The sequence below is a fragment of the Pelobates fuscus genome, chromosome 1 (genome assembly GCF_036172605.1).
Source record: "Pelobates fuscus isolate aPelFus1 chromosome 1, aPelFus1.pri, whole genome shotgun sequence".
Classification (NCBI taxonomy): Eukaryota; Metazoa; Chordata; class Amphibia; order Anura; family Pelobatidae; genus Pelobates; species Pelobates fuscus.
The window spans coordinates 8,380,739-8,408,547 of record NC_086317.1 but is presented as its reverse complement, the minus strand read 5'-3'; the positions used below and the strand labels follow the sequence as shown (position 1 = coordinate 8,408,547).

At 45.3% G+C, this 27,809-nt stretch overlaps 1 protein-coding gene across 1 annotated transcript; it reads left to right on the top strand.

The window, feature by feature from the left end:
- Positions 1-2,457: 2,457 nt before the first annotated feature.
- GPR156 (G protein-coupled receptor 156) lies at positions 2,458-25,556 on the top strand. The gene is made up of 9 exons (XM_063441871.1): positions 2,458-2,568; positions 3,705-3,823; positions 5,979-6,102; positions 6,589-6,699; positions 8,547-8,672; positions 12,550-12,645; positions 16,850-17,086; positions 20,397-20,558; positions 24,193-25,556. The coding sequence occupies exons 1-9, from the start codon at positions 2,458-2,460 to the stop codon at positions 25,459-25,461; spliced, it is 2,355 nt and encodes a 784-aa protein (XP_063297941.1). The 3' UTR covers positions 25,462-25,556.
- Positions 25,557-27,809: the final 2,253 nt, after the last annotated feature.

Genomic DNA, 27,809 nt, shown 5'->3' with positions numbered 1-27,809 from the left:
ACAAATGTCAGCGATAAAAGGGGTTTCATTCAAACTGTAGACCTAAACATCTTCAAGCCAGCTATGGTTAAAGTAGGGAACTTATTAGTGAATAATCCGGAGAATTTCAAATTATAGCGTAAAATAACTACATTGAAAATAAATCTACAATTCGTCTAATTTTACAGTTTGGCTATTTTGCTCTAAATTTTGAGATTACTTTTTAAAGCTCCACAATTCTCTATTTAGTGAATATACCTCATCGTACAACACTACAAAATATAATGACTAAAAAAATAAAATGTCATTAACCCCTTCTCTCCCAACCTCAGTCATACCTATCTGATGTACTTTTCATTTGGAGTTAATTTGAAGTGGCAAACAAAATGTTATCATTAAACCCACACACAAACACACTGACATTGTACACACAATCGCACTGACATTGTACACACAATCGCACTGACATTGTACACACAATCACACTGACATTGTACACACAATCACACTGACATTGTACACACAATCACACTGACATTGTACACACAATCACACTGACATTGTACACACAATCACACTGACATTGTACACACAATCACACTGACATTGTACACACAATCAAACTGACATTGTACAGACATTCACACTGAATGATACTGGTGGATGGATACTAGGAGGGTGAATGGATACGGGGGGCTGGTGGATGGATACTAGGAGGGTGAATGGATACGGGGGGCTGGTGGATGGATACTAGGAGGGTGAATGGGTACAGGGGGCTGGTGGATGGACAGTAGGAGGGTGAATGTATACGGGGGGCTGGTGGATGGACACTAGGAGGGTGAATGGATACGGGGGGCTGGTGGATGGACACTAGGAGGATGAATGGATACGTGGGGCTGGTGGATGGACACTAGGAGGGTGAATGGGTACAGGGGGCTGGTGGATGGACAGGAGGAAGGTGAATGGATACGGGGGCTGGTGGATGGACAGTAGGAGGGTGAATGGATACGGGGGCTGGTGGATGGACACTAGGAGGGTGAATGGATACGGGGGCTGGTGGATGGACACTAGGAGGGTGAATGGATACGTGGGGCTGGTGGATGGACACTAGGAGGGTGAATGGGTACGTGGGGCTGGTGGATGGACACTAGGAGGGTGAATGGGTACAGGGGGCTGGTGGATGGACAGTAGGAGGGTGAATGGATACGGGGGGCTGGTGGATGGACACTAGGAGGGTGAATGGATACGGGGGGCTGGTGGATGTACACTAGGAGGGTGAATGGGTACAGGGGGCTGATGGATGGACACTAGGAGGGTGAATGGATACGGGGGGCTGATGGACAGTAGGAGGGTGAATGGATACAGGGGGCTGGTGGATGGACAGTAGGAGGGTGAATGGATACGGGGGGGCTGGTGGATGGACACTAGGAGGGTGAATGGGTACAGGGGGCTGGTGGATGGACACTAGGAGGGTGAATGGATACGGGGGGCTGGTGGATGGACACTAGGAGGGTGAGTGGGTACAGGGGGCTGGTGGATGGACAGTAGGAGGGTGAATGGATACGGGGGGCTGGTGGATGGACACTAGGAGGGTGAATGGGTACAGGGGGCTGGTGGATGGACACTAGGAGGGTGAATGGGTACAGGGGGCTGGTGGATGGACACTAGGAGGGTGAATGGATACGGGGGGCTGGTGGATGGACAGTAGGAGAGCGGGTGAATAATAGGGGGAAGTCATTAGTGAGTTTGACATATGGATGGTGATAGTCTAACACCAAGTCCAGAGAGATCCTCAGAGGATACAGAGTGTCAGCTCAGATTCTCTCTGTTCTATAATCTCTGCCATCAGGTTTCTGGACATTCTCTCTGCTAAGAGCACGGCTGGGCAAAGTGCAGGGCTTTAGCTAAAAAGCTCCCTCAGCGTGCTGTGAGTTGGAGTCCATTGGCAGAATGGCAGTAGCAGCCAGCTCACAAGCTTTGTATAAATAGGATTTGTTACATGAATCTCACTGTCTGTCTCTCTTTCAGAATTTCTATTGAACTCCACTCTGACCAGCCCAACCTGAGGATACTCAATGACATAGCCTGCCATCTAGTGAACAATCTGGGGTACTGCATGGACATACACAGGGAAGGATCACCCAGTCAATTTCTGTTAACATCCAGCTCCATTTTAAACCACCTTGGATTGTAACCATTTATCTCAATGAATCCAGCATTTCATGTTGGCGTTAGAAGTGCCATTCACATTGACTTCATTAGACTGTAATTCCATGTGGCTCCATAGATCATTCTAAGCAAAGTCTAATGGGATTCCAGCGGGCCCAACACTGGTTCTCTAGGTTTCTCCTCACCAGTAATGACATTTGGTGGAATTAAGACTTAAACCCATTGCGTCCTCCATGTTGCTGAGTGCGAGACTCTATGAGCTAAGAATGCCGCTTCCTGAAGGCCTGTGGATGTGAAGGAAGTCAGGAGATGGAGTCAGCCCTGAATTGTTCTGAATTGTTGGCTGAGAGCCATGTGGCCTCCACGTTGGACAGAGAGGAGGCTCTGTGGGTTCTCCAGGAAGTGTGCAGGGCATTTAAAGTAAGGACCAAATTTCCCAGCATCATCCAACATTAATGAGAACACAATATGCGTGAAGAGATTAACGCAATCAGTATATTATCAGAGAAACCAAAAAAACATTAAAACCAATTAGTGAGATAGGACAAATAAAATGAACAGAGCTATTTACTAAAGGGAGTATTAAAAGTGAATTCAAGGAGAATTTCAAATTCGAGGCCAAAGTCAACTAATTGAAAGCAAAGCCTCCAGCTTAGCTCCCCGTCAGCCATTGTTATACGCTCTGTCCTGTAACTGGACTCCTCCATCTTAGCTCCCCGTCGGCCATTGTTATACGCTCTGTCCTGTAACTGGGCGCCTCCATCTTAGCTCCCTGTCAGCCATTGTTATACGCTCTGTCCTGTAACTGGGCGTCTCCATCTTAGCTCCCTGTCAGCCATTGTTATACGCTCTGTCCTGTAACTGGGCACCTCCATCTTAGCTCCCTGTCAGCCATTGTTATACACTCTGTCCTGTAACTGGGCGTCTCCATATTAGCTCCCCGTCAGCCATTGTTATACGCTCTGTCCTGTAACTGGGCGTCTCCATCTTAGCTCCCCGTCGGCCATTGTTATACGCTCTGTCCTGTAACTGGGCGTCTCCATCTTAGCTCCCCGTCGGCCATTGTTATACGCTCTGTCCTGTAACTGGGCGCCTCCATCTTAGCTCCCTGTCAGCCATTGTTATACGCTCTGTCCTGTAACTGGACTCCTCCATCTTAGCTCCCTGTCAGCCATTGTTATACGCTCTGTCCTGTAACTGGGCACCTCCATCTAAGCTCCCCGTCAGCCATTGTTATACGCTCTGTCCTGTAACTGGGCGTTTCCATCTAAGCTCCCCGTCAGCCATTGTTATACGCTCTGTCCTGTAACTGGGCGTCTCCATCTTAGCTCCCTGTCAGCCATTGTTATACGCTCTGTCCTGTAACTGGGTGTCTCCAAGAGTTAGGACAAGTTATATAATAATATGGAATATACACTTGCGTATAACAGTAGCTGGTACAATAGGTGGTCAACCAATATTTAAAAATCTAATGGCCAAGTTTAAATAAATGACCTTTATCTGGCTTTCTAATAATCATATTTGCATACTGTGACTCTGTTTGTCTTCTCCAGGAGCCACTAGAAAGAGTGCCCATTTCCACGGCTGCCTTGGGGGTGTCTGGGTCACTTCTCACCTGTGGCCTTCTTCTCTCAATCTTCTTCTTCATCTTCACCCTACGCTTCCGAGGAAACAGGTTAGTAGCGGAGCACTGTCAGTACTTATAGTGAATGTGGGTTCTTGCAGTGAATGCTGTGCGTGGCTGGCCGTGTGGGTACGTGCAGTGAATGCTGTGTGTAGCTAGCAGTGTGGGTACGTGCAGTGAATGCTGTGTGTCTGGCAGTGTGGGCTCTTGCAGTGAATGCTGTGTGTGGCTGGCAGTGTGGATTCTTGCAGTGAATGGTGTGCGTGGCTGGCAGTGTGGGTTCTTGCAGTGAATGCTGTGCGTTGCTGGCAGTGTGGGTTCTTGCAGTGAATGGTGTGCATGGCTGGCCGTGTGGGTTCTTGCAGTGAATGGTGTGCGTGGCTGGCCGTGTGGGTTCTTGCAGTGAACGCTGTGTGTGGCTGGCCGTGTGGGTACGTGCAGTGAACGCTGTGTGTGGCTGGCCGTGTGGGTACGTGCAGTGAACGCTGTGTGTGGCTGGCCGTGTGGGTACGTGCAGTGAACGCTGTGTGTGGCTGGCCGTGTGGGTACGTGCAGTGAATGCTGTGTGGCTGGCAGTGTGGGTTCTTGCAGTGAATGGTGTGCGTCGCTGGCCGTGTGGGTACGTGCAGTGAACGCTGTGTGTGGCTGGCCGTGTGGGTACGTGCAGTGAACGCTGTGCGTGGCTGGCCGTGTGGGTACGTGCAGTGAATGCTGTGTGGCTGGCAGTGTGGGTTCTTGCAGTGAATGGTGTGCGTGGCTGGCCGTGTGGGTAGTGGGTACTTGCAGTGAATGGTGTGCGTGGCTGGCAGTGTGGGTATGTGCAGTGAATGCTGTGTGGCTGGCAGTTTGGGTACTTGCAGTGAATGCTGTGCATGGCTGGCCGTCTGGGTTCTTGCAGTGAATGCTGTGCGTGGCTGGCAGTGTGGGTACGTGCAGTGAATGCTGCGTGGCTGGTAGTGTGGGTTCTTGCAGTGATTGGTGTGCGTGGCTGGTAGTGTGGGTTCTTGCAGTGATTGGTGTGCGTGGCTGGCAGTGTGGGTTCTTGCAGTGAATGGTGTGCGTGGCTGGCCGTGTGGGTACGTGCAGTGAATGCTGTGTGGCTGGTAGTGTGGGTTCTTGCAGTGAACGCTGTGTGTAGCTAGCAGTGTGGGTACGTGCAGTGAATGGTGTGCGTGGCTGGCCGTGTGGGTTCTTGCAGTGAATGGTGTGCGTGGCTGGCCGTGTGGGTACGTGCAGTGAATGGTGTGCGTGGCTGGCCGTGTGGGTACGTGCAGTGAATGGTGTGCGTGGCTGGCAGTGTGGGTTCTTGCAGTGAACGCTGTGTGTGGCTGGCAGTGTGGGTACGTGCAGTGAACGCTGTGTGTGGCTGGCAGTGTGGGTTCTTGCAGTGAACGCTGTGCATGGCTGGCAGTGTGGGTTCTTGCAGTGAACGCTGTGCGTGGCTGGCCGTGTGGGTACGTGCAGTGAATGCTGTGTGGCTGGCAGTGTGGGTTCTTGCAGTGAATGCTGTGTGGCTGGCAGTGTGGGTTCTTGCAGTGAACGCTGTGCATGGCTGGCAGTGTGGGTACTTGCAGTGAATGGTGTGCGTGGCTGGCAGTGTGGGTACGTGCAGTGAATGCTGTGTGGCTGGCAGTGTGGGTTCTTGCAGTGAATGGTGTGCGTGGCTGGCAGTGTGGGTACGTGCAGTGAATGGTGTGCATGGCTGGCAGTGTGGGTTCTTGCAGTGAATGCTGTGCATGGCTGGCAGTGTGGGTTCTTGCAGTGAACGCTGTGCGTGGCTGGCAGTGTGGGTTCTTGCAGTGAACGCTGTGTGTGGCTGGCAGTGTGGGTTCTTGCAGTGAACGCTGTGCATGGCTGGCAGTGTGGGTTCTTGCAGTGAACGCTGTGCATGGCTGGCAGTGTGGGTTCTTGCAGTGAACGCTGTGCATGGCTGGCAGTGTGGGTTCTTGCAGTGAACGCTGTGCATGGCTGGCAGTGTGGGTTCTTGCAGTGAACGCTGTGCATGGCTGGCAGTGTGGGTTCGTGCAGTGAATGCTGTGCATGGCTGGCAGTGTGGTTCTTGCAGTGAATGGTGTGCGTGGCTAGCAGTGTGGGTACTTGCAGTGAATGCTGTGCGTGGCTGGCAGCGTGGGTTCTTGCAGTGAATGCTGTGCGTCGCTGGCCGTGTGGGTATTTATGGTAAATGCTTTGTGATATGTTGTCATAGGATTGTGAAGATGTCTAGTCCCAATCTGAACCTGGTCATTTTAGTGGGCAGCGCACTCAGTTACATCAGCGCCTTCCTATTTGTGGTCCAAGAGCCTGCTGTTTCCATGGAAACTATCGTCCAGGTGAGTACAACCATATTGCATCAGAGCAGTGTACGTGGAGGCTACGCAATTCACTCTGCTAACGTATCTCTATAGCTTTCACCCTGGCTATACCCAGAAACAATGGGAATTGGGGCACACTCGGAACATTTCCAAGTAGTGGGGCTGCCGTAACAAGCAAAATATATACATAATACAGCTACAGGAACAGCGCACAAAAACAGAAATACTGCTCTACATTTCACACGGCTTCCTGAAATCATCTATCCTACACCCACCCTCCTTCCCAATATTCTACATGGATCCTCCTGCTCTTTGTTGATCATTTAGGGAGTTATGACAATATAACGGCTTTATTATACCTACATGTTGTGTCCCTTGTGACATTCAATGGTTTTCCAGTAAATGATGAACATGGAGCAAGGTGTCTGCTCCGTGACGTGTTGGTGGGCAGATCGGACTATCACGCCAGATATTGTCTAAATCTCAGATTTCTCTGTGTTCCAGGTGAGAATCAGCCTCCTGTATGTGGGGCTCACTCTAATCTTTGGGCCACTGCTGGGGAAGAGTTGGAGACTCCACAGAGTGTTTTCACACCGCGTCCCGGATAAGAGAGTGGTGAGTGAGAGTCCATTCACAAACAGTATTTTGGCATAATTTATTAGGAAGCGCATTCATGGCGTTTTAAAAATATATATTAAATATCCCATCATTACAGAGAAACTGTCAATTATAATAATATATTGGAAATGACCTAGAACTTGTGTAAACTTTTAAAAAATAATGTTTTAATACTTTATTTTGAGAGCGCAGAATTAGTTACAGATAATAATTGGTATTAGCATCCAGCGAGTCTGACCATGCGAAATGATAATAATATATTCAGAGGGCAGAATATTACATGACGAGGAATCAGACAATGAAATCGCAGATTTCCTTCTTGTACCGTTGTCTGATTCTCGTCTTGTTCACCATGCGGTCCACACCGCTTTATCCTGCAACTGGGCGTCTCCATCTTAGCTCCCCGTCAGCCATTGTTATACTCTCTGTCCTGTAACTGGGCATCTCCATCTTAGCTCCCCGTCGGCCATTGTTATACGCTCTGTCCTGTAACTGGGCGTCTTCATCTTAGCTCCCTGTCAGCCATTGTTATACGCTCTGTCCTGTAACTGGGCGTCTCCATCTTAGCTCCCTGTCAGCCATTGTTATACGCTCTGTCCTGTAACTGGGCGTCTCCATCTTAGCTCCCTGTCAGCCATTGTTATAAGCTCTGTCCTGTAACTGGGCGCCTCCATCTTAGCTCCCCGTCAGCCATTGTTATACGCTCTGTCCTGTAACTGGGTGCCTCCATCTTAGCTCCCTGTCAGCCATTGTTATACGCTCTGTCCTGTAACTGGACTCCTCCATCTTAGTTCCCCGTCAGCCATTGTTATACGCTCTGTCCTGTAACTGGACTCCTCCATCTTAGTTCCCCGTCAGCCATTGTTATACGCTCTGTCCTGTAACTGGACTCCTCCATCTTAGTTCCCCGTCAGCCATTGTTATACGCTCTGTCCTGTAACTGGGCGTCTCCATCTTAGCTCCCCGTCAGCCATTGTTATACGCTCTGTCCTGTAACTGGGCGTCTCCATCTTAGCTCCCTGTCGGCCATTGTTATACGCTCTGTCCTGTAACTGGGCGTCTCCATCTTAGCTCCCCGTCAGCCATTGTTATACGCTCTGTCCTGTAACTGGGCGCCTCCAGCTTAGCTCCCCGTCAGCCATTGTTATACGCTCTGTCCTGTAACTGGGCGTCTCCATCTTAGCTCCCCGTCAGCCATTGTTATACGCTCTGTCCTGTAACTGGGCGCCTCCATCTTAGCTCCCCATCAGCCATTGTTATAAGCCTGGGGGAGGCAACATTTGGCACTCCAGATGTTGTCGACTACATTCCCATAAAGCATCAGGTAAGAAGCAGCCTACAACTTCTGGAGTGCTACAGGTAGCCTACCCCAGGCTTATAACAAGGTAATGGGCGGATCTTATAACAGTGACTGACAGGTATAAAGGGCGGGGCTTATAACAGTGACTGACAGGTATAAAGGGCGGAGCATATAGCAGTGACTGACAGGTATAAAGGGCGGGGCTTATAACAGTGACTGACAGGGGGCTAAGATGTGTGGATTTCGACGTTTAATTATATTAATTATATTATTCACAATTCACAAATACATATTTGTTAAATTTAGGGATAAAGAGAATATTAAAAAAAAAACTGGGAATTGGGTAAAACAAAACCTCCTTTGATCTGTACTTTTCTCTTTCTCTCTTTATTCTCATTACTTCATGTCGGCTTCCAATATTTCTATTAAACATTCAGAGAATGTCCTAATAATAACATAAATTAATCAAATAGTCGGTATTACGATTCCTGGAATGGTGGATATCTGTATTTAACCCTCCTGTGCCCATCTCCTCATTCTCCAGATTATAAAAGACCTGACATTACTGGCCCTCGTTGGCCTGCTCCTGTTTGTCGATTCTGTGCTGCTCCTAATCTGGGTCCTGTCTGACCCCGTGCTTTGTGTCCGGACAGCTTCTGCCACTATCAGGGTGAGTGAGCCTCAGAGGGGGGGGGGTCATGTTTATAAAGAATTATTAACACGAGCAATCAGCATGAACATGTCATCAGTTTCCTTGGCAACCGCTCCACTTACAGAACTTTGCTCCACAATTAGTCTTTTTACATAATCTGTGTCTACTAGTCCCTCTGATTAAACTCCCATTATTTAACTACAAACTGCTTCCTGCACTTCAAACATCGCTACACTGTATTCACTAACAGGGAGCATTACTCGCTACACTGTATTCACCAACAGGGAGCATTACTCGCTACACTGTATTCACCAACAGGGAGCATTACTCGCTACACTGTATTCACTAACAGGGAGCATTACTCGCTACACTGTATTCACCAACAGGGAGCATTACTCGCTACACTGTATTCACCAACAGGGAGCATTACTCGCTACACTGTATTCACCAACAGGGAGCATTACTCGCTACACTGTATTCACTAACAGGGAGCATTACTCGCTACACTGTATTCACTAACAGGGAGCATTACTCGCTACACTGTATTCACTAACAGGGAGCATTACTCGCTACACTGTATTCACTAACAGGGAGCATTACTCGCTACACTGTATTCACTAACAGGGAGCATTACTCGCTACACTGTATTCACTAACAGGGAGCATTACTCGTTACACTGTATTCACTAACAGGGAGCATTACTCGCTACACTGTATTCACCAACAGGGAGCATTACTCGCTACACTGTATTCACCAACAGGGAGCATTACTCGCTACACTGTATTCACTAAAAGGGAGCACTACTCGCTACACTGTATTCACTAACAGGGAGCATTACTCGCTACACTGTATTCACTAACAGGGAGCATTACTCGCTACACTGTATTCACTAACAGGGAGCATTACTCGCTACACTGTATTCACTAACAGGGAGCATTACTCGCTACACTGTATTCACTAACAGGGAGCATTACTCGCTACACTGTATTCACTAACAGGGAGCATTACTCGCTACACTGTATTCACTAACAGGGAGCATTACTCGCTACACTGTATTCACTAACAGGGAGCATTACTCGCTACACTGTATTCACTAACAGGGAGCATTACTCGCTACACTGTATTCACTAACAGGGAGCATTACTCGCTACACTGTATTCACTAACAGGGAGCATTACTCGCTACACTGTATTCACTAACAGGGAGCATTACTCGCTACACTGTATTCACTAACAGGGAGCATTACTCGCTACACTGTATTCACTAACAGGGAGCATTACTCGCTACACTGTATTCACTAACAGGGAGCATTACTCGCTACACTGTATTCACTAACAGGGAGCATTACTCGCTACACTGTATTCACTAACAGGGAGCATTACTCGCTACACTGTATTCACTAACAGGGAGCATTACTCGCTACACTGTATTCACTAACAGGGAGCATTACTCGCTACACTGTATTCACTAACAGGGAGCATTACTCGCTACACTGTATTCACTAACAGGGAGCATTACTCGCTACACTGTATTCACTAACAGGGAGCATTACTCGCTACACTGTATTCACTAACAGGGAGCATTACTCGCTACACTGTATTCACTAACAGGGAGCATTACTCGCTACACTGTATTCACTAACAGGGAGCATTACTCGCTACACTGTATTCACTAACAGGGAGCATTACTCGCTACACTGTATTCACTAACAGGGAGCATTACTCGCTACACTGTATTCACTAACAGGGAGCATTACTCACTACACTGTATTCACTAACAGGGAGCATTACTCACTACACTGTATTCACTAACAGGGAGCATTACTCGTTACACTGTATTCACTAACAGGGACCATTACTCACTACACTGTATTCACTAACAGGGAGCATTACTCACTACACTGTATTCACTAACAGGGAGCATTACTCCCTACACTGCATTTTGCAGCGAGTAGATCATTGGATACTTTGGTCAGTGCCGTTTCCACAGAGTGCTTAGCGCGGAAACCAGACTGAAGGGGGTCTAGCAGAGAGTGTGACTCGAGGAAGACTGTCAATCTCGCATACACAACTCTTTCAAGGATCTTGGATGCAAAAGGCAGTAGCGAGATAGGACGATAGATGGATGGGGAGTTAGGGTCAAGATTGGGCTTCTTTAGAATTGGGGTTACAGTTGCATGTTTGAAGGGCGATGGAAATATACCAGAGGAGAGAGAAAGAGATTGAGAATTTTAGTGAGAGGTGGAGAAAGAGAAGAAGACAGAGTACGGATGAGATGCGAGGGAATTGGATCTAGGGAGCAGGTGGTGGGGCGGGAGGACTGCAGCAGAGCAGAAACCTCTTCCAGTGTAGCGGGTGCAAATGAACATAGAACAGCAGAGGGAGTGAAGTTAGGGGAAGAAAGATGAGAGATCTCTTTTCTGATTGTAGGGATTGTAGCGGAGTGCAATATTAAAATCCACGATCTCCGCTGGTATTAAGGGTAAATCCACAGTCAGCGCTGAAAAGTAAGGCAATATCCCAAATCCCCCAGTAACCGGACGAAACACAGTTCTGGGAGTCAACTGAGGTCTTTATTCACAGCTTCCAGTATTTATGCAAGTCCCCATGCAAGGGGTTTCCTTACTGACATAGTAAGGGTAATACAGTAGGGGACTACATGGGGGACTTAACATTTGGAGCATTTCTCCCATCAGGCACTGCTGCACGAGAGGGACACTCCCACTGAAATACACCGTTAAGTGGATTATCCCTCCGTGCAGCAGAACCGGCAATTCACATGAAAATCTATAACTTCAATAATATTCACTTTATTTGCACGAACGGATGTTCGGTAGATAGCTGGGGTCCGAGTATACATTTCGTGAGTATCGCTCAGATCCCAGCTAAAACGACCGAACGCCGCACGAAATACACTTTATTACTAAAATCGTCTGAAAGTACCGAACACCGATGGGGAACCACAATAGGGAAAGACCGGAGCTCCCGAACGGCCTGGAAGTACAGCGGTGTTCGTGCCATCGAGTAGCCGTTTTCAGTTCCAGGCACTCAACGACAAAACACCGCTGGGGAGACAAAGGATCCAAGATGGCCGACCGCCGCGTGGTCGGTAGTCGAACAACGGCCACCCAGGAAAGCACTTAACTACCGATTGCAACAATGTTGCAATCTGTTAATTGGTGCCACACGACCCTCAGTGTGTGGGCTTGGGTTCGGTACTTATTTCATTTCACGAACAGCCGGTAAAGTTGCTGTTCGTGAAACCACCATATAAATGCTAGCAGCTTTCGGCTGCTAGCATACGAATACAGGCAACCATACAGTTCAATACAGAAAGCAAATTACATTTAAACACAATATGGCAGCAGTGCTTAGGACAACCTTTAAAGACACAGTTCTATAGTCTGAAGTGGCTAGGTTTGCCACAGGGATCTTGTCAGTGAAGTGAGTTGCAAAGTCTGAGGTGGTCAAGTTAGTAGGCAGAGAAAGAGAGTTAAATGTGTGAAATAGTCGTTTGGGTTCGCGGGAGAGTGTGGTTATGAGGGTATTGAAGTAATTAACTTTTGCAGAGGAAAGAGCCAAGCTGTACTATATACTGTAGTATAATACCAGGATCATTACTCACTATACTATACAATTCTTGGATCAGTACTCACTATACTATACAATCCTTGGATCAGTACTCACTATACTATACAATCCTTGGATCAGTACTCACTATACTAAACAATACTGGGATCAGTACTCACTATACTAAACAATACTGGGATCAGTACTCACTATACTATACAATTCTTGGATCAGTACACAGTACTGCTGTCACCATGAAGCGATATTAGTTATTTATTTACGGTTACCAATATCTGCTTTAAAGCTCACACTGTTTCTGTGCCCAGTCTGCAGATCGAGGGACATCCTGTGCCGTCACCAGGATAAACATCTGCGCCTCGGTCTACACTGATCTCTGGATTGGCATTCTTGGGGGTTTTAAGGTAAAAGAAAAAAAAACATAAAAATGCAAACACGAACTTCATTAATATCTGTATTGCAAAGAGAACTACAGAGCTGTGTTATGGTTTCTATTTATGCTGTGTTTATATGGGTGATGCCGCTGGTGGATGGATTTCTTTATGTGTGGGATACTGATAATATCCTTGTACGTGTGCTGATGCATGAAACGCGTTGGGTTTTGGATCTTGTGTGTATACCTTTGACACACTGTTTGGCATCTTGTTCGATTGAATTAAGAATGTTGTACTTTTGTAGTACAAGGGAGCACAAACAGTAACCACACAGCGTCTAATGTCCGGGGCGGCTTTACTAGGTCATTGAGCTTTCTGTGCATGGTAAACATCATCAGATCAGAGAATCATTTAATTTGAGCAAAAGTTAAAATAAAGCTTAGTTCGAAAATGTCAACTTTCTAGTCATAGAATGTGAATGATTCATGTAGCGGAGAGCTGATTTCCCACAGCTATTCTCCACTTAAGATCCTAGTGAGGCTCAGGAACAAGTCAATAGTAAATCCACAGCAGAGTTTCCAGCAGGTAAAAAGGTACATCAATATCCCAACAGCAATCCCAATAACTGGACGACACACAGTTTCAGGAGCAGAACTGACAATCTTTTATTCCAGGGTTCCTTATAAAGCATGCTCCCATGCAAGGGAGGGATTCACATCAATTAGGACAGTAACCAATACAGTACTTGTTACCTCCCACACATCTCCTCCCCTCAGAGTGACTCATAATCCCCTTAACTTATACAGTATTTTACCCCAAACATGGATATACCCCTAAACCAACACATAAGCTAAATATTAGGGTACTAGGTAGCCCTGATCTGGGTGACTATCATATCCAAAATTCACCCAGATCGGACCAGTGGCTCGGTAGTTAGGTGGAGGGTGAAGTTTGACCGACCGCACACGAGGTGGTATCCGAAAAGGGTTCCATGTGTTTGGGCCCTGCGGTCGGTCTCCGTTCGGCAGTAAAAACATACAATTATATTCGCCATCCGCATTTCAATTCACCTGGATATTGGTTCCCTCATTCGGTACTTTGTTTCTACCGAATGGGGATTCGTTAGGACTCTCCGTTCGGCAGTTATGGAGCTCTGGAGGTCTCAGTGGTGTTCGGTTGTTTGAGTGTCCGATTTGAGTTCCAGACACTCGACGACCAAACACAGCTGAGATTTTCATGCGTAAGATGGCCGCCGCCACGTGTACGCATACCGAATGGCGGCCACCCAGATACAATCCTAACGAGCTTGTTAACCTGCGGTTAGAAAGAATGCGAACCTTAATTGCCTACACACTTCTCTCTGGGGTGGTCCCTTAGTTCGGTAGTTTCCATATGCATATTGTACGGATGGAAACTACCGAATAACATACGATTAATACATAGAATATAACAAATAGGAAAATTAACATAGGCAGGATATACTGAATACAGTTACATAGGCATTTTACAGGACAGGCTTACTGCATTCCGCTACAATTCATATCTGAGTACAAGCACACTCTTACAAGGTTATATACTAAAGGTCGAATGGCCCCGTAACAAATGGGTCAAAACCATTCGGTGCAGTGCAGGGCCATGGACTGATACATTCTTCAAACTATTTAAAGCGGAATCCATTTCTTTTGTTAACCGTCCTCCCGACTCTTCTACATTTCATGGTCCCTCTAGTCACCCTTAAATGCCTTTAAGTCCCCCATTTCACCTATTTTCACCTCTTTATTTCTTCTCTGAATCTATGTCCTAGGCGCCACCATCTTTGTGTATCCTGGATGACGTGTCTCGTATGGGCTTCTTCTGCCCACACTAGTTTGTGCTGTGAAATTCACATGCATGCCCAGTTGTACACTTGGGTATTTGCTATTGTTCGAATTTCACACCCAATTTTGGTTATTCGTCCATTTGTCAGAAAGACAAATATAAATTACAAAGAAGGAATGAAAACTGAATTACAATTCAGTCTTTCTTTGTTTGTTTAGTTTATTACAAGCAGGCAGCTACTGGCTCCCTCCTTGTAATATGTATAAATTTAAGTTCCTAAAACCTCCCCATGCCCACTCCCACACTTTATCGGGGTCAATATGACCCCCATATTAGCATGAAGGAGGTTAAAGTCTCCCTTATACCCCTACTCGCTGTGCTGCCAGTTGCTGCTCATTGTTGTAAAAATGACCCCCCTAACCAAAAAAGAGGTCCATGCAAAAAGGTCCCGTTGCCACCACGGTGGATCAACTATTAAGATAATAAACAGGGGGGGGAAATTGTCTCCTCCTCCAGCCCCCACCTGCTTCACACGAATGGGGGCTATTAAACTAAGCACAAATTTTAAAAGGAACACTATAGGCACGTTCGCGACCACATTCTTAACCCCTTAAGGACACATGACATGTGTGACATGTCATGATTCCCTTTTATTCCAGAAGTTTGGTCCTTAAGGGGTTAAAGGAGAAATGGGAGCCTAACCTTGCGGTCGGCTCCCATAGGCCCACGTCATTCTGGCGCCCCCATTCACACACGTTTTGGGGCACAGGCATGATGTGGACAAATTAAATTAAAAATAAAAGTATTTAAACTTACCTGGCCCTTTATTCTGTGCCCTATTGTGGTTTCTGTTCCCAGTACCCTTTAGAGCGTTCCTTGTGATTAGTATTGTATTCTGGTATTGACCTTGGCTTTGTTTCCTTACTCTGAGTTTCTCTTCAACCCTTTTGATTATTACTGATTATTACCGTGTATCTCACTCTGGCTAGTTCTCGTTTTCGCTGTCTCTCCGTTACCCTGACCTCGGCTCGTATTTCGACTACGCTTTTCTCTAATGTTTAGTCCTGCCACTCTAAGACCCGGTAAGACGTTTATATTTCATTTGTCTGTTCCTTGCTATTCTAAACTCTGTGTGATAGGGTTAACACTCCGTGACAGCATGCAAGTCCCACCTTGCTTGGTTGTCTTGTAATGCATGCAAGTCCCGCTCTGATTGGTTGCCTTTTAACACATGCAAGTCCCACTCTGATTGGTTGGCTTGTAATGCATTCAAGTCCCACTCTGATTGGTTGGCTTATAACACATGCAAGTCCCACTCTGATTGGTTGGCTTATAACACATGCAAGTCCCGCTCTGATTGTTTGGCTTGTAATGCATTCAAGTCCCACTCTGATTGGTTGGCTTATAACACATGCAAGTCCCACTCTGATTGTTTGGCTTGTAATGCATGCAAGTCCTGCTCTGATTGGTTAGCTTGTAATGCATGCAGGGCACCACCCTGATTGGTTGGCTTGTAACACATGCAAGTCCCAATCTGATTGGTTAGTTGTAATACATGCAAGTCTCACTCTGATTGTTTGGCTTGTAATGCAAGTGCCACACTGCTTGGCTGCCTTAGAAGACATCTACTCAGAATGCACTATTGACAATTCAAAGCTAGGGAAGACCTCTATAAAACCATTTCCTGCCATGGATGTGGGTGGGGGACACCAGTGACCGTTTACCCACATTACTTTACATACCTCATTCACAATGAGATGGGGCCTGTAAAATAATGCAGCGCATGATAACATCCAGCGTCAGTTAGGCGACCAACCACCCTAACCACCCAGAAGTCCCTCTAGTGGCTCTTTGGTAGGCAGCCACTAGAGGTGGAGTTAACCTTGGAAGGTAATTATTTTAGTTAATCAATAACTGCAGTTATTACAATTGCAGGAATAAGGGCACTGTGACACTACATCCAGACTACTTCAATAAGCTGAAGTGGTTGGGGTGCCTATAGTGTCCCTTTAAAATTGGTGCTTAGTAAAGATTCCAGATCTTATACTTAGTTTAGAGTTTGAATTACATGAATTGATTTTAGTCAATGTGATATGTCACAATTTGGCCAGAACTCAGCCATTTTCATTAAACGTTGTCTATTCGGGCAGTATCTGGTGTTTGCGTATAGCTCTGTTAGTGTGTAATTGAATGGTTTGGACTGAGGACCGGTTTGCTCTTCGAACGCAGTAAAGAAATTGAAGCGTGCTATTGATGCATATAAGGATTTCCTGAGGAACAAATAAGTAAAACTCGCCTGATTTTCATATTGTGGGCTAACTAGATGGGCTGATCTTTATCTGCATTCACACTCTACGTTTGTTCAAAATGGTTTCACATTTATTTCAAAGTCTGTTTTTAATCTTCCCTATTCCAGGGAGCCCTTGTTATTTATGGCAGTTACCTGGCTGGCCTGACAAACAATATCAGCAGTCCACCCGTCAATCAGTCGCTGGCCATCATGGTTGGCACTGCCCTTGTGGTGCTGGGTACAGGGATCGTCTTCCTGATCAGTCATTACTTTCATACATGGCCGAACCTGGTCTATGGCGTTACATCTGGGAGCATCCTCGTCTGTACCACCACCATCACCTGCTTGATCTTCATCCCACAGGTAGGGGAACTGGAAGAAACAATGTCTTATAGTCTGCAAGCTGTTAGTTGATCGTTTTAAGGGATACATCATGTGGAATCTTATGTAATTTAAATAGAGCTGAGGTCATCAAGAATGTGCCACTATAAAAAGTGCATTTCAGATATAAACCAATCCGGTTATTAACTAATAGTGATCAGATGTAAAGATCACGCTGAATGTTTTATTAATATTCTAAATACCATATCTGTTAGTGTTTGCTAAAAATCTCACAATGTTGAATTTGAGAATCAAATTATTTCCCATTTGCAGGTGTAGTGAAATGAATAGTTTGTTTTTTGTAGCCAATAAAGAAATCATTCCGTAAGGGGTCTTCTAGTGATAAAGAGGGAACGAGTAGAGCTAGCAGCCTGCTTTCCTAAACCGCGTGAAATCACTGGTGATACAACACACCCTGCATTCTCTCACCTCATTTGCAGCATGAGAGGGGGTTATAAAATAATGCAAGCCATCCTCTGGACCCCAGAGCCTCGTATTGCAACTACATTGCACTCCTATCTCTCCACCCATTGTCTGGCACATGAACAGGGGTTCCCAGGTGCCTTTATTAATCAGGTGGTATGGTCCTTATTCTCTTAAACCATGGGCTGCATTGTGAAGGTATATTTAGCAGTTATATACATACAATATTAGGTGGAGTATCCTTCTTATTATGGTTTAAGATAGTTCTTAGACGGGTATCGTCCTAAAAATGAATTATAGAAAGACGAACAATAGTGCAAGCGGAACTGTAACACGAATCGACGCCAGCAAGGAACCGCCAATTATGGACTATTTAAAAGGAAACATAATACAGCAGCAACTTTATTTTTGCAGTGCTTATAATGGTTACAGGCATACATATGGTACCCCAACAGCATTCCATATGCTGATTTCTAAACATTAGTTACAGTGGGGGGTAGATAGACAATGCACTTTTTTTTTTATATTACATAAAGATAACAAGCTAATAATTGTCGCTTTATAGTATAACATGCTAGGCTAAAATTGCGTTTAACTCAACTAGTTGCACATCAGATTGTAGTTATATTGCCATGACAGTAATCTAAGACATAGAGGTTGCTTATACATATAGAGATTGTGCTTCAACGCTGAAATGACCACCCCATGTTGGCCCTGTGTCATCCAGACGAGAGCCCGTGTCAGCATGCAAGACGACCCAACCGGTCAGTGTGCAGTGTGCAGTGTGGGGTACTGTAATAAGGCAGAGTGCTTAATGGCTGCAACTATTCTTATAGTCCCGTATGGTGGCAGTGTATAAGTATCACCCAGCCGGGTGCCTGTCTTGAGCATGTGAAAAGTCCCAGGGGAGCTGGGCGGTGTGGCAGGGTAGTTCAATGCTTTATAAGGTTTCCCTTCTTCGGGGTCAGTACCCACCGGTATGTCGGCCGCTGGTGGGCAGGATAGCTGGGCAGCGGCCGTCCACCCAGCTCACCACCCGAGCGGTCTCCATCGCGTGAGCCTGGGATCGCCCCACCGAGGGACTGGAACCTCGCAGCAAGCCTCTCCTCGGGACCAGGGTTGCTTCTTGCACTGGGGTACAGCTTTCAGTTTCTCAGTAAATATTTTGCCGGTTTTTAGGGCCAAAAACTTGGAGTCTTCAGGAGCTACTCCACTGTGCATCCGCTCAGCATGGCGGTCCGGTCCCGCCCCCCCCCCCCCCCAGTTTTAAAACTTTTTGCCTTATTTTTCATTTCCATGTTGACTTTTTTTTTTTTAAGACAAAAATATGTGGGGGAAAAAAACAAAAACATTTGACCATGCTGAACGTTTAGTAAATTTAACTCGATAAATGCATCTCAATTCTCCCTTAAACATATTTAGTGACATTAGTGAATGCATTTATTTTTTATTAAGTTGTCACTTTTAGGATGACCTGGCTTTCTAGGGGGAAGTCACTAGTTGCACTATACATGGAATTATACCAGGCGTCTCCTTAGCATCCAGTAAGGGTTGTAATGATCTGTGCATCCTAGTGGTACTGGGCATTAATCTGGCACACTGTTGTGGCATGGCTAATGTGGAGGCGCACAGATCTTTTTTCTACCACTTGTTATGAACCCCATTTGAAGTAACTGTTACGCTACTAGGGGTGATTTGGGTTGGAACTCAACTGCAGCTTGTAATCTCCCTAATTACAATAGTGAAGAAATGGAGAATCTTTAAGAAAAGAGAGAATCACTGGTAACTTGGTTCAACCGAAGTTTTAATAAGTGTTAAACTTAAATGAATTGCATTTAGGCAATAATCCAATAAGAAGAAGTGCAAGTAATTCAACAACACAAAGTTCAGTATCAAGTATTCCTTCAGAGATGCATTAAGTAACATTAGTTCATGAGAATAATATTCAATAGGAACAATAATCAATTAGCTGAGAATAGTTGCAAAGCAGGAACAGTTCATAGTGAATAAGCATGATGGGAGTTGTCCTTCATGAGATTAATAACTTGTAGCAATGGAAGTATTTGCAATGCAAGAAACAGTTCATAGAATAAATGATTTTGTAATCAATTAGCTGAAAGATATACTTAAGGTTTATATGGGTAGTCCTCCAATAGTCCAGACATATTGTCCACTTGTAAAGTAGCAAAGTTTCCTTTCTCCAGTAATCCTTTATGGCTTGCAGCAATCCTTGCATTTGCTCGAAGGCTGGAAGGGTTTGTCTGGTGCCAGTTTCACAGTAGCTGAGCCTATGGAGCTTCCAGGAGGCAGCTCACACGTTAGCTCAAACAATCAATCACCAAGCACCCTCCCTCTGGCCCAGTCTCCCTAAATACTGTCAGAGCTGTGTCAGAGGGGGGTGGAGTCAGGCTCCTCACTGCTGAGAACTTAACCCTGAAGTGTTACTCCATGACAGTAACTTTGGTGACACCTGTGGCCATTTCCAATTGATTTGGACGGTCTCCAGTTTAGTACATGATCCTGCTCAGTTATTAGCTGGGGTTGCACAAATTAGAGTTAATATCCTAAATAGTTCTACAAATTTCTCCCAATTGTTTGTTTCCATAAAGGTCTATAGTTTAGTAAATGGCCCTGATGAGGTTTAGGATTTGTAATTTATGTTTCTCCCAAAGCCGCTCCTCATTACTTTGTTAGATGCTAAAATGTGTGAGCAGGAAGTGGTTGGTAGGTCTGTGTTCTGGATTGTGGCCATGATAGCATCCAGAACTCCTTGATATAGAAAATTAACAAATTGACCACCCAATGTTCAATCATAGCTGTCTGAATGTGTTTAAGGTAATAATTAGCTCTTTAATTGTCTGCCCCTCAGATACTGCAGTGGAGACAATTTGAGGAGGAACAAAGTCAGAGCACGGTACAGATGGCCAAATATTTTAACAGCCCGAGCCGGAGCTTCAGATCCATGTACAGCGAGGAACAGATCTACCAGCTGCTTGGGGAGAACACATCAATGAGAAGACTTCTTAGTGAGGTAAGTCTGCCTTCTACAAACTCACACCTTAATCATCCACCCTGGTCACATGCCCGAAAATTCAACAAATTATACCACAAGACATCTCCCATCTTCCCCACTTCAGCCAATGCCACTTCATCCACCTAACTCATACTCTTCCAAAATATTGCACTGATCCAAACCCTTTCCATGTCTTCCAACCCAATTCACCTTGTGGCGAACAGAACCTCGCCACAGGCTTTTGGAGGAGCCTGCTTGCCAGCCTCCTGTCCCAGGACTATGGCCCCTGCAATAGACCTGGCTAAAATAATTTAAAAAGACTGTTCATGCAATTGGTATGATATGGTTCGGTTACCAAACAACCGCACGAACCAGAGACCACCGGGAGCTTGTTAAGCCTAATTGACAGTTTGTAACACTTTCCACCAGGGTGTTCTAAGTGTTCGCCTGGGTGGCCGCAATTTCTATGGACGACCACAAGGTGGCGGCCATCTTGTACGCATGAACACAGGCAGTGGCGTACACATGACCTATGGGGCCCCGGTGCGAAAAATGATCCGTGGGCCCCCCGCACGCATACTCTGCGCAGGCCGGGGCCGCAACACATGGCGGCGGGCACCTGGTCGCAGGGGTTGCAGGGTTGCGACCCCTGCGACCGCGGTATGTACACTAGTGCATGCAGATGCACACACACTTAAAGGACCACTACAGACACCCAGATCACATCAGCTCAATGAAGTGGTCTGGGTGCCAGGTCCCTCTAGTTTTAACCCTGCAGATAAAAGCATAGCAGTTTCAGAGAAACTGCTATGTTTCACTGAGGGTTAATCCAGCCTCTAGCGGCTGTCTCACTGACAGCCACTAGAGGAGCTTCCGCGATTCTAAGACACTGAAAGTCCATAGGAAAGCATTGAGTAATGCTTTCCTATGGGCGGTTTGAATGCGCGCACGGCTCTTGCCGTGCATGCGCATTCGGAGCTGAGCAGCGGAGGCATCCCCAGCGCCAAGGGAGTCCGGCGCTGGAGAAAGGTAAGTGCTGAAGACACACACACACACTCTCACAAACAGACGCATACACGCTAGCTAACAGACACACACATTTACTGACAGAGACACACTCAGCGACAGACATACATACACACTCACTTACAAAACATACACTCTCACTGACAAACACACACTCACTAACAGACATCCAACAGACTCACTAACACAAACACACTCAGTAACAGACACACACAGTAACACTAACACACACAGTAACACTAACACTCACAGTAACACTAACACACACACACTAACACTCACAGTAACACTAACACACACTAACACTCAGAGTAACACTAACACACACACACTAACACACACAGTAACACTAACACACACACTAACACTAACACACACACTAACACTCACAATAACACTAACACACACACTAACACTCACAGTAACACACACACACACACACACACTAACACTCACAGTAACACTAACCACACACAGTAACACTAACACACACAGTAACACTAACACTAACACACACACACACTAACACAGACACTAACACTCACAGTAACACTAACACACACTAACACTCACAGTAACACTAACACTCACACTGACACTCACAGTAACACTAACACACACAGTAACACTAACACTCACACTAACACTCACAGTAACACTAACACTCACAGTAACACTAACACTCACACTGACACTCACAGTAACACTAACACACACAGTAACACTAACACTCACAGTAACACTAACACTCACAGTAACACTAACACACACACACTAACACACACAGTAACACTAACACACACACACTAACACACACAGTAACACTAACACAGACACTAACACACACAGTAACACTAACACTCACAGTAACACACACATTAACACTCACAGTAACACACACACACACACACACACACACACTAACACTTTTTTTTAATTTAATCCCCCCAGCCTACTTACCTTTTGGAGTGCTGAGGGGATTCCCTGGGGTCCAGTCGTGCTGCTGGGCTCCTGGGGGGCCGGTCACCCGGTGGGCAGTCAGGCTGGCCGGTGCGCGAGGGAGCACTCTCCCCTGAGTGCTTCCTCTTCAGCTCCCTCGCGCGCCGCGTACTGATACCGGTGCTGGAAGATGACGTCATCTTCCGGCTCCGGTATCCAGTGCATACATCCCGGGTCGCAGGGGCGGCCGGGCCCCCTGGTGGGCTGGGCCCGGTGGCAGCCGCGACCCCTGCGACCCTGGTATGTACGCCACTGAACACAGGCAGCAGTGTTTGGTAGTCGAGTTCATGGAACTATTTTCGGACACTGAAACTCCCGAACACTGCTGGACTACCATGTTCGGTTCTATAGCACTTAGAAAGACACTGTTCGGTGGAAATGTTCCCACGAACAAGGGAAACAAGCTCCACGGTAAGAACATTGACTTTGTTTGGTAGTTTGCACGGTTTTTCAAACTACCGAACTAGACTGACCACAAGCCCTGATTCTCTGGAACTGTTTTGGGCATGGGACCATGCATGCGTTCAGTCAGATAAATGACTTCCACAAAATTCCTGAACTAAGCTGGGTGATTTTTGGATATGTTGGTCACCCAGATCAGGGGATGTAACTTTTGTGGGGTTTTATGTATTTTTAAAGGTATTTTTGGGGTGTTTGGGAAAAAGTATGTTTTTCTGTGCTTGGAGATAATTGGATTAGATTAGTATAGTTCCTGATCCATTTATCTCCTAGGCACAGAGGAGGGATTATCTGATTATGTATGGGAGTGTCCTGGATCTGAGAGCCAATGTAATTGTGTATTTGTTTCTATTGTGGTTTACGCTCAGCCGTTCACCACTACAGTCTCACTCGAGTTTATTCACAAATCCAGAATGTGGAGAATCGAACAGTGAATTGCTCATTTTAGCCAATAATACTCAAATTTGAAACATTTGCTGATTTATTTTCTTGTCTATATCCACAATTCCCAAATTAGTGAACCTCCTCTGCCATTTTTTTCTGTGTATCACTGTGCCAGTTCCCTGTGATTCCACCATGTACACATTGATATCAGTTCTCTGGGATTCCACCATGTACACCTTGATATCAGTTCCCTGGAGTCCACCATGTACACATTGATATCAGTTCTCTGGGATTCCACAGTGTACACATTGATATCAGTTCCCTGTGATTCCACAGTGTACACATTGATATCAGTTCCCTGTGATTGCACCGTATACACATTGATATCAGTTCTCTGTGATTCCACCGTATACACATTGATATCAGTTCCCTGTGATTCCAACATATACACATTGATATCAGTTCCCTGTGATTCCAACATATACACATTGATATCAGTTCCCTGTGATTCCAACATATACACATTGATATCAGTTCCCTGTGATTGCACCGTATACACATTGATATCAGTTCCCTGTGATTCCACAGTGTACACATTGATATCAGTTCCCTGTGATTGCACCGTATACACATTGATATCAGTTCCCTGTGATTCTCTCTGCATCCTCCATACTTGCCGAGTTTACCGTCTTTGATAGTCTACAATATATTGAACTTGATCATGATGAGTTCTGCTAGATGTTCTTCTACCTGTGACAGTATTGTTGTTTGAATTTTCCAACAGAAAAACGCAGTAATTGAGAGTCTTCAGGAGCAGGTGAGCAGTGCCAAGGAAAAGTTGGTAAAATTACTGAATTCGGAAGTAAGTTTTGAGACTATGGAAGCGGGCATTGTATCTGCTCCCCCTGCTTCAACATTGACCCACCAACACATTGATATTTCCACATCTGAACCAACCAACAATACAACAACTACTATTGGAAAAGGAGAACACCAGAGTCATGAGGCGGAAATTGAGAAATCCACAGATGTTTCTACTGAAAAACACACTGATGTCTCCCTTGACCCAATGAAGGTCAAACACGAATTAGAGTGTAATGATCCTGTCCCTTCTGGTTGCTCCTCCACACCTCATGGATTACCAAGCAACTCTAAAGACATTAACATTATAAACAAAATGTCACATCAGTGCCACAGCCCAGAGAGACAAGGACAGAGTACTCATGAAGATTGGGAACACTTATCAAGACACATTAACTATGTTAGCAGTGACAAACTCCAAGAGATTCTGAAGGAACTCAGTATAGAAACTCTGCCAATCTTTGCGTGTCAATCTCCAAAAAGACAAAGAAGGGCCAGTCACAGTATCCACATGGATACTCCAGCACATTCTTCTGGGAGGCTTCAGAAAGGAAGTGTGAGTTTGTCCCCTTCCCTGGTGCGTAGTAGGCGAGGTAATGGATACATCCCACAAAACCGGCATCCTTCCTTTCACTTTACCAGCTCAGTGCCTCCATCTGCTGGGTACCTCCTGGACAAATGCAGCAAGAACAGGTTTAATGGGGTCCGAAGAATTAGAGATGAGAGGCAGGTCATGGTGGGTCATAGTAAGGCAGAAGATCATACAAGTTACCCTGCCTATATTAACACGCTTTCTAAAACTCAGACCACAGAGTTGGGTGACCAGGTGGAAGATGAGCAGAAGACCAAAGACAACAAAGGTGTACTAACCACAAAGTCTTTGAGGCCTGTCCCAGACTGTTCAAGCAGATCTGTTCCTGTTAGAAGGAGCAGCCCCTTAGGACAGGAGGCATATGGTTTGGGGACTTTTGCTGAGATACAATCACAAACTTATTTTACAGAGACAGACTCAAGCAGTTCGGAGGAAACCTTCTGCTATTGTCACAGACCCTACTGTGAACTGTGTTTTCCAACTACATACGACTCGAGCGACAGCTGTAACTCTGAGACAGAGACTACAGAGCAGCTGTTTGGATGGTCTCAGCAACCGGTCGTAAACTTCAAAGAGGACCTAAAGCCAACATTGGTGTAGCCTAATGGCACCTTAAATTAGCCATCTTGGTGCACAAAGGTCTTGTAACCAATGTGGATGCATTAACATACCAACCTCCGGGTGAACATAATAAATACTGTCTGTGTGTGTTCGGACTATCCTAGAAACCCGAGTACAGGAACCAGTGTTAACACTAACAAAGGCCATTAGTGTTTAACATGAATCTGACGCACAGAATTATGTGATTAAATTATTTTCTGCGGTTTGTTTTTGATGTAAGGAATCCTCCTTCGTGCAATATAGAGATATTCAGAGTGTCTTACTGTGTGAGATGTGTTTGTGGTATTAGCAGGGGCATTGACGTCCATCGAATACAGAGTGAGGCCTAGAATGTTTAGATAAATTACCATTTTATAAAGTGAGAATTGCTGGGAATTCATCATAAATTGAGAGAGTGAATTTCAAATTTAAGCCAAAATAAAATATTTTATTCAGAGAATTTTTCAGGAATCCATTTTTACATTCACTGAATTCCCAACAATTCTCATTGTAGTAAATAACCATGTACACGTCGACCTGTTTAAAAATATTGCTAATTACAAAGCTTGTTTAAATAATGTGTATAAAGGTTTCCTCTTATTCTACTAGGTCAAACTACGATGTCCTTGTGTGACTGCATTGTAAAACAATCGCGGTCAGCGGTATTACAGGAAGAGGGGAGACTTTTTATTGTCCTGTTTTAAGAACAATTTAAATTATTGCCCATTTATAGTTTTTTCAGAGCAAAAAACAGACTACATTTAATATGGTTAGAAAAGTTTTCTGTGTTTAGTCTCACTATGGCCTCTATTTTCAATGAGTTATGAATTATTAAATCATTTTGAAAGTGTATCCAAAATTATTAAATGAATGCCTATATACATAATTTGTTACCTCTTCATGGTCACTGAGGCTGGAGAGGGAGCTGGCTCGCAGTGATGGGGAAAGGCTCGTTTTTTTGCAATACTGCTCCTATACATTTGCCATAAACCCAGACGAGGGCATCCATACACTAGGCAGCATAACCACAACACTGAGCTGTAATAATATTAGCTGAAGTGGTTATGGTGCTTAATTTTGCAGGTCCTGTCACAAGTTGCTGTTCAATAAACGGTTTTACATAAGATGTGATGTGAGCTCTTACGGATTATCCTTTAAAGGGTGCCTGTCCCTTACCAGGATGTTAAATAGTATGTTCACTTATTATGTAACAGGCTCGAAAAATAAAAGGAAATATAGAAATCCACCCTCATTACACTGTAACTGGGTGCCTCCATCTTAGCTCCCTCTCAGTCATTGCTAAAAGCTCCGTCCTTTACACCTGGCACCTTGTCTGGACCGGATTATGATGGGATTTCTCCAAATCTTTGATACAAAAGCTAAGCATCTCATGGAAAGATGGGCAAAACAAATTATAGCAGATTGTCAGTGTTTTATTCAATGGCGTAACTTTCTGAGAAGGGACGTCTCCCATTTAATAGAGGAATGATGCCGCTCAATAGAGCATTGGTTTGATTAACACACAAATCCTGTGAAATAATACATAATGCAGTACGAGGTGCAGCCAAGAGGGGGCGGTGTTGCAGCAGAGTCTGGGCTAGTGTTGAATAATAATAACCGCTATATTGTAATCCGACCCCTTTGATCGATCTGATTAAATGGAAACAGACTCCAAACATTAAATCAGAAAGTGATATAAGATGCAAAGCACTCCGTAAGGGGGCTAAAGGGACATGTTAGACTGTTAACTCCGTCTGCGCTGGACGTGCCCATGACCAGTTTGGGCAAGCTGCGTCACAGGCAGTGAGGTCAAAGCGCAGGGCACACTTCCTGTACTTTGCTTTACACTATTGGTTCGCTCTCCACGTAGCTCTCCATTTTTTATTTATTTATTTTTATTTAATTTTTTTTATTTTTGCAGTGCAATATAGAATGACATATAGGCCTGAGGTGCCCCAAAGGCAGTCCCCTGGCTGAGCTGTACTGTATATTTGACATGCACAATTATTTAATATAGAGAACAGAAGGATAACAGCAGTTACATCCCTCTATGCCACATTTAGGAAGAGACATTCTACGAGAGGGTTAAGCATAGAGTGGAGCAACAAATTAACATTAGACTAGCCACGCTTTAGGTATATGTTTTACAACAGGCTATGAAACTGGCAGTGTCAGCATATTGATAAAGTAGGTTTGACAAGTTAGTGATTCAAAGCTAGGTTACGGTATCACTGGGTGCAGATGTAATGCAGCTATGCATGGTATGGCTCAAAAAGGAAAGTACCAGATTCAGATGCAGAGTGTAACTATTAGGCATGTGCTTCAGTATAAGGTATAAAGAGTTCACT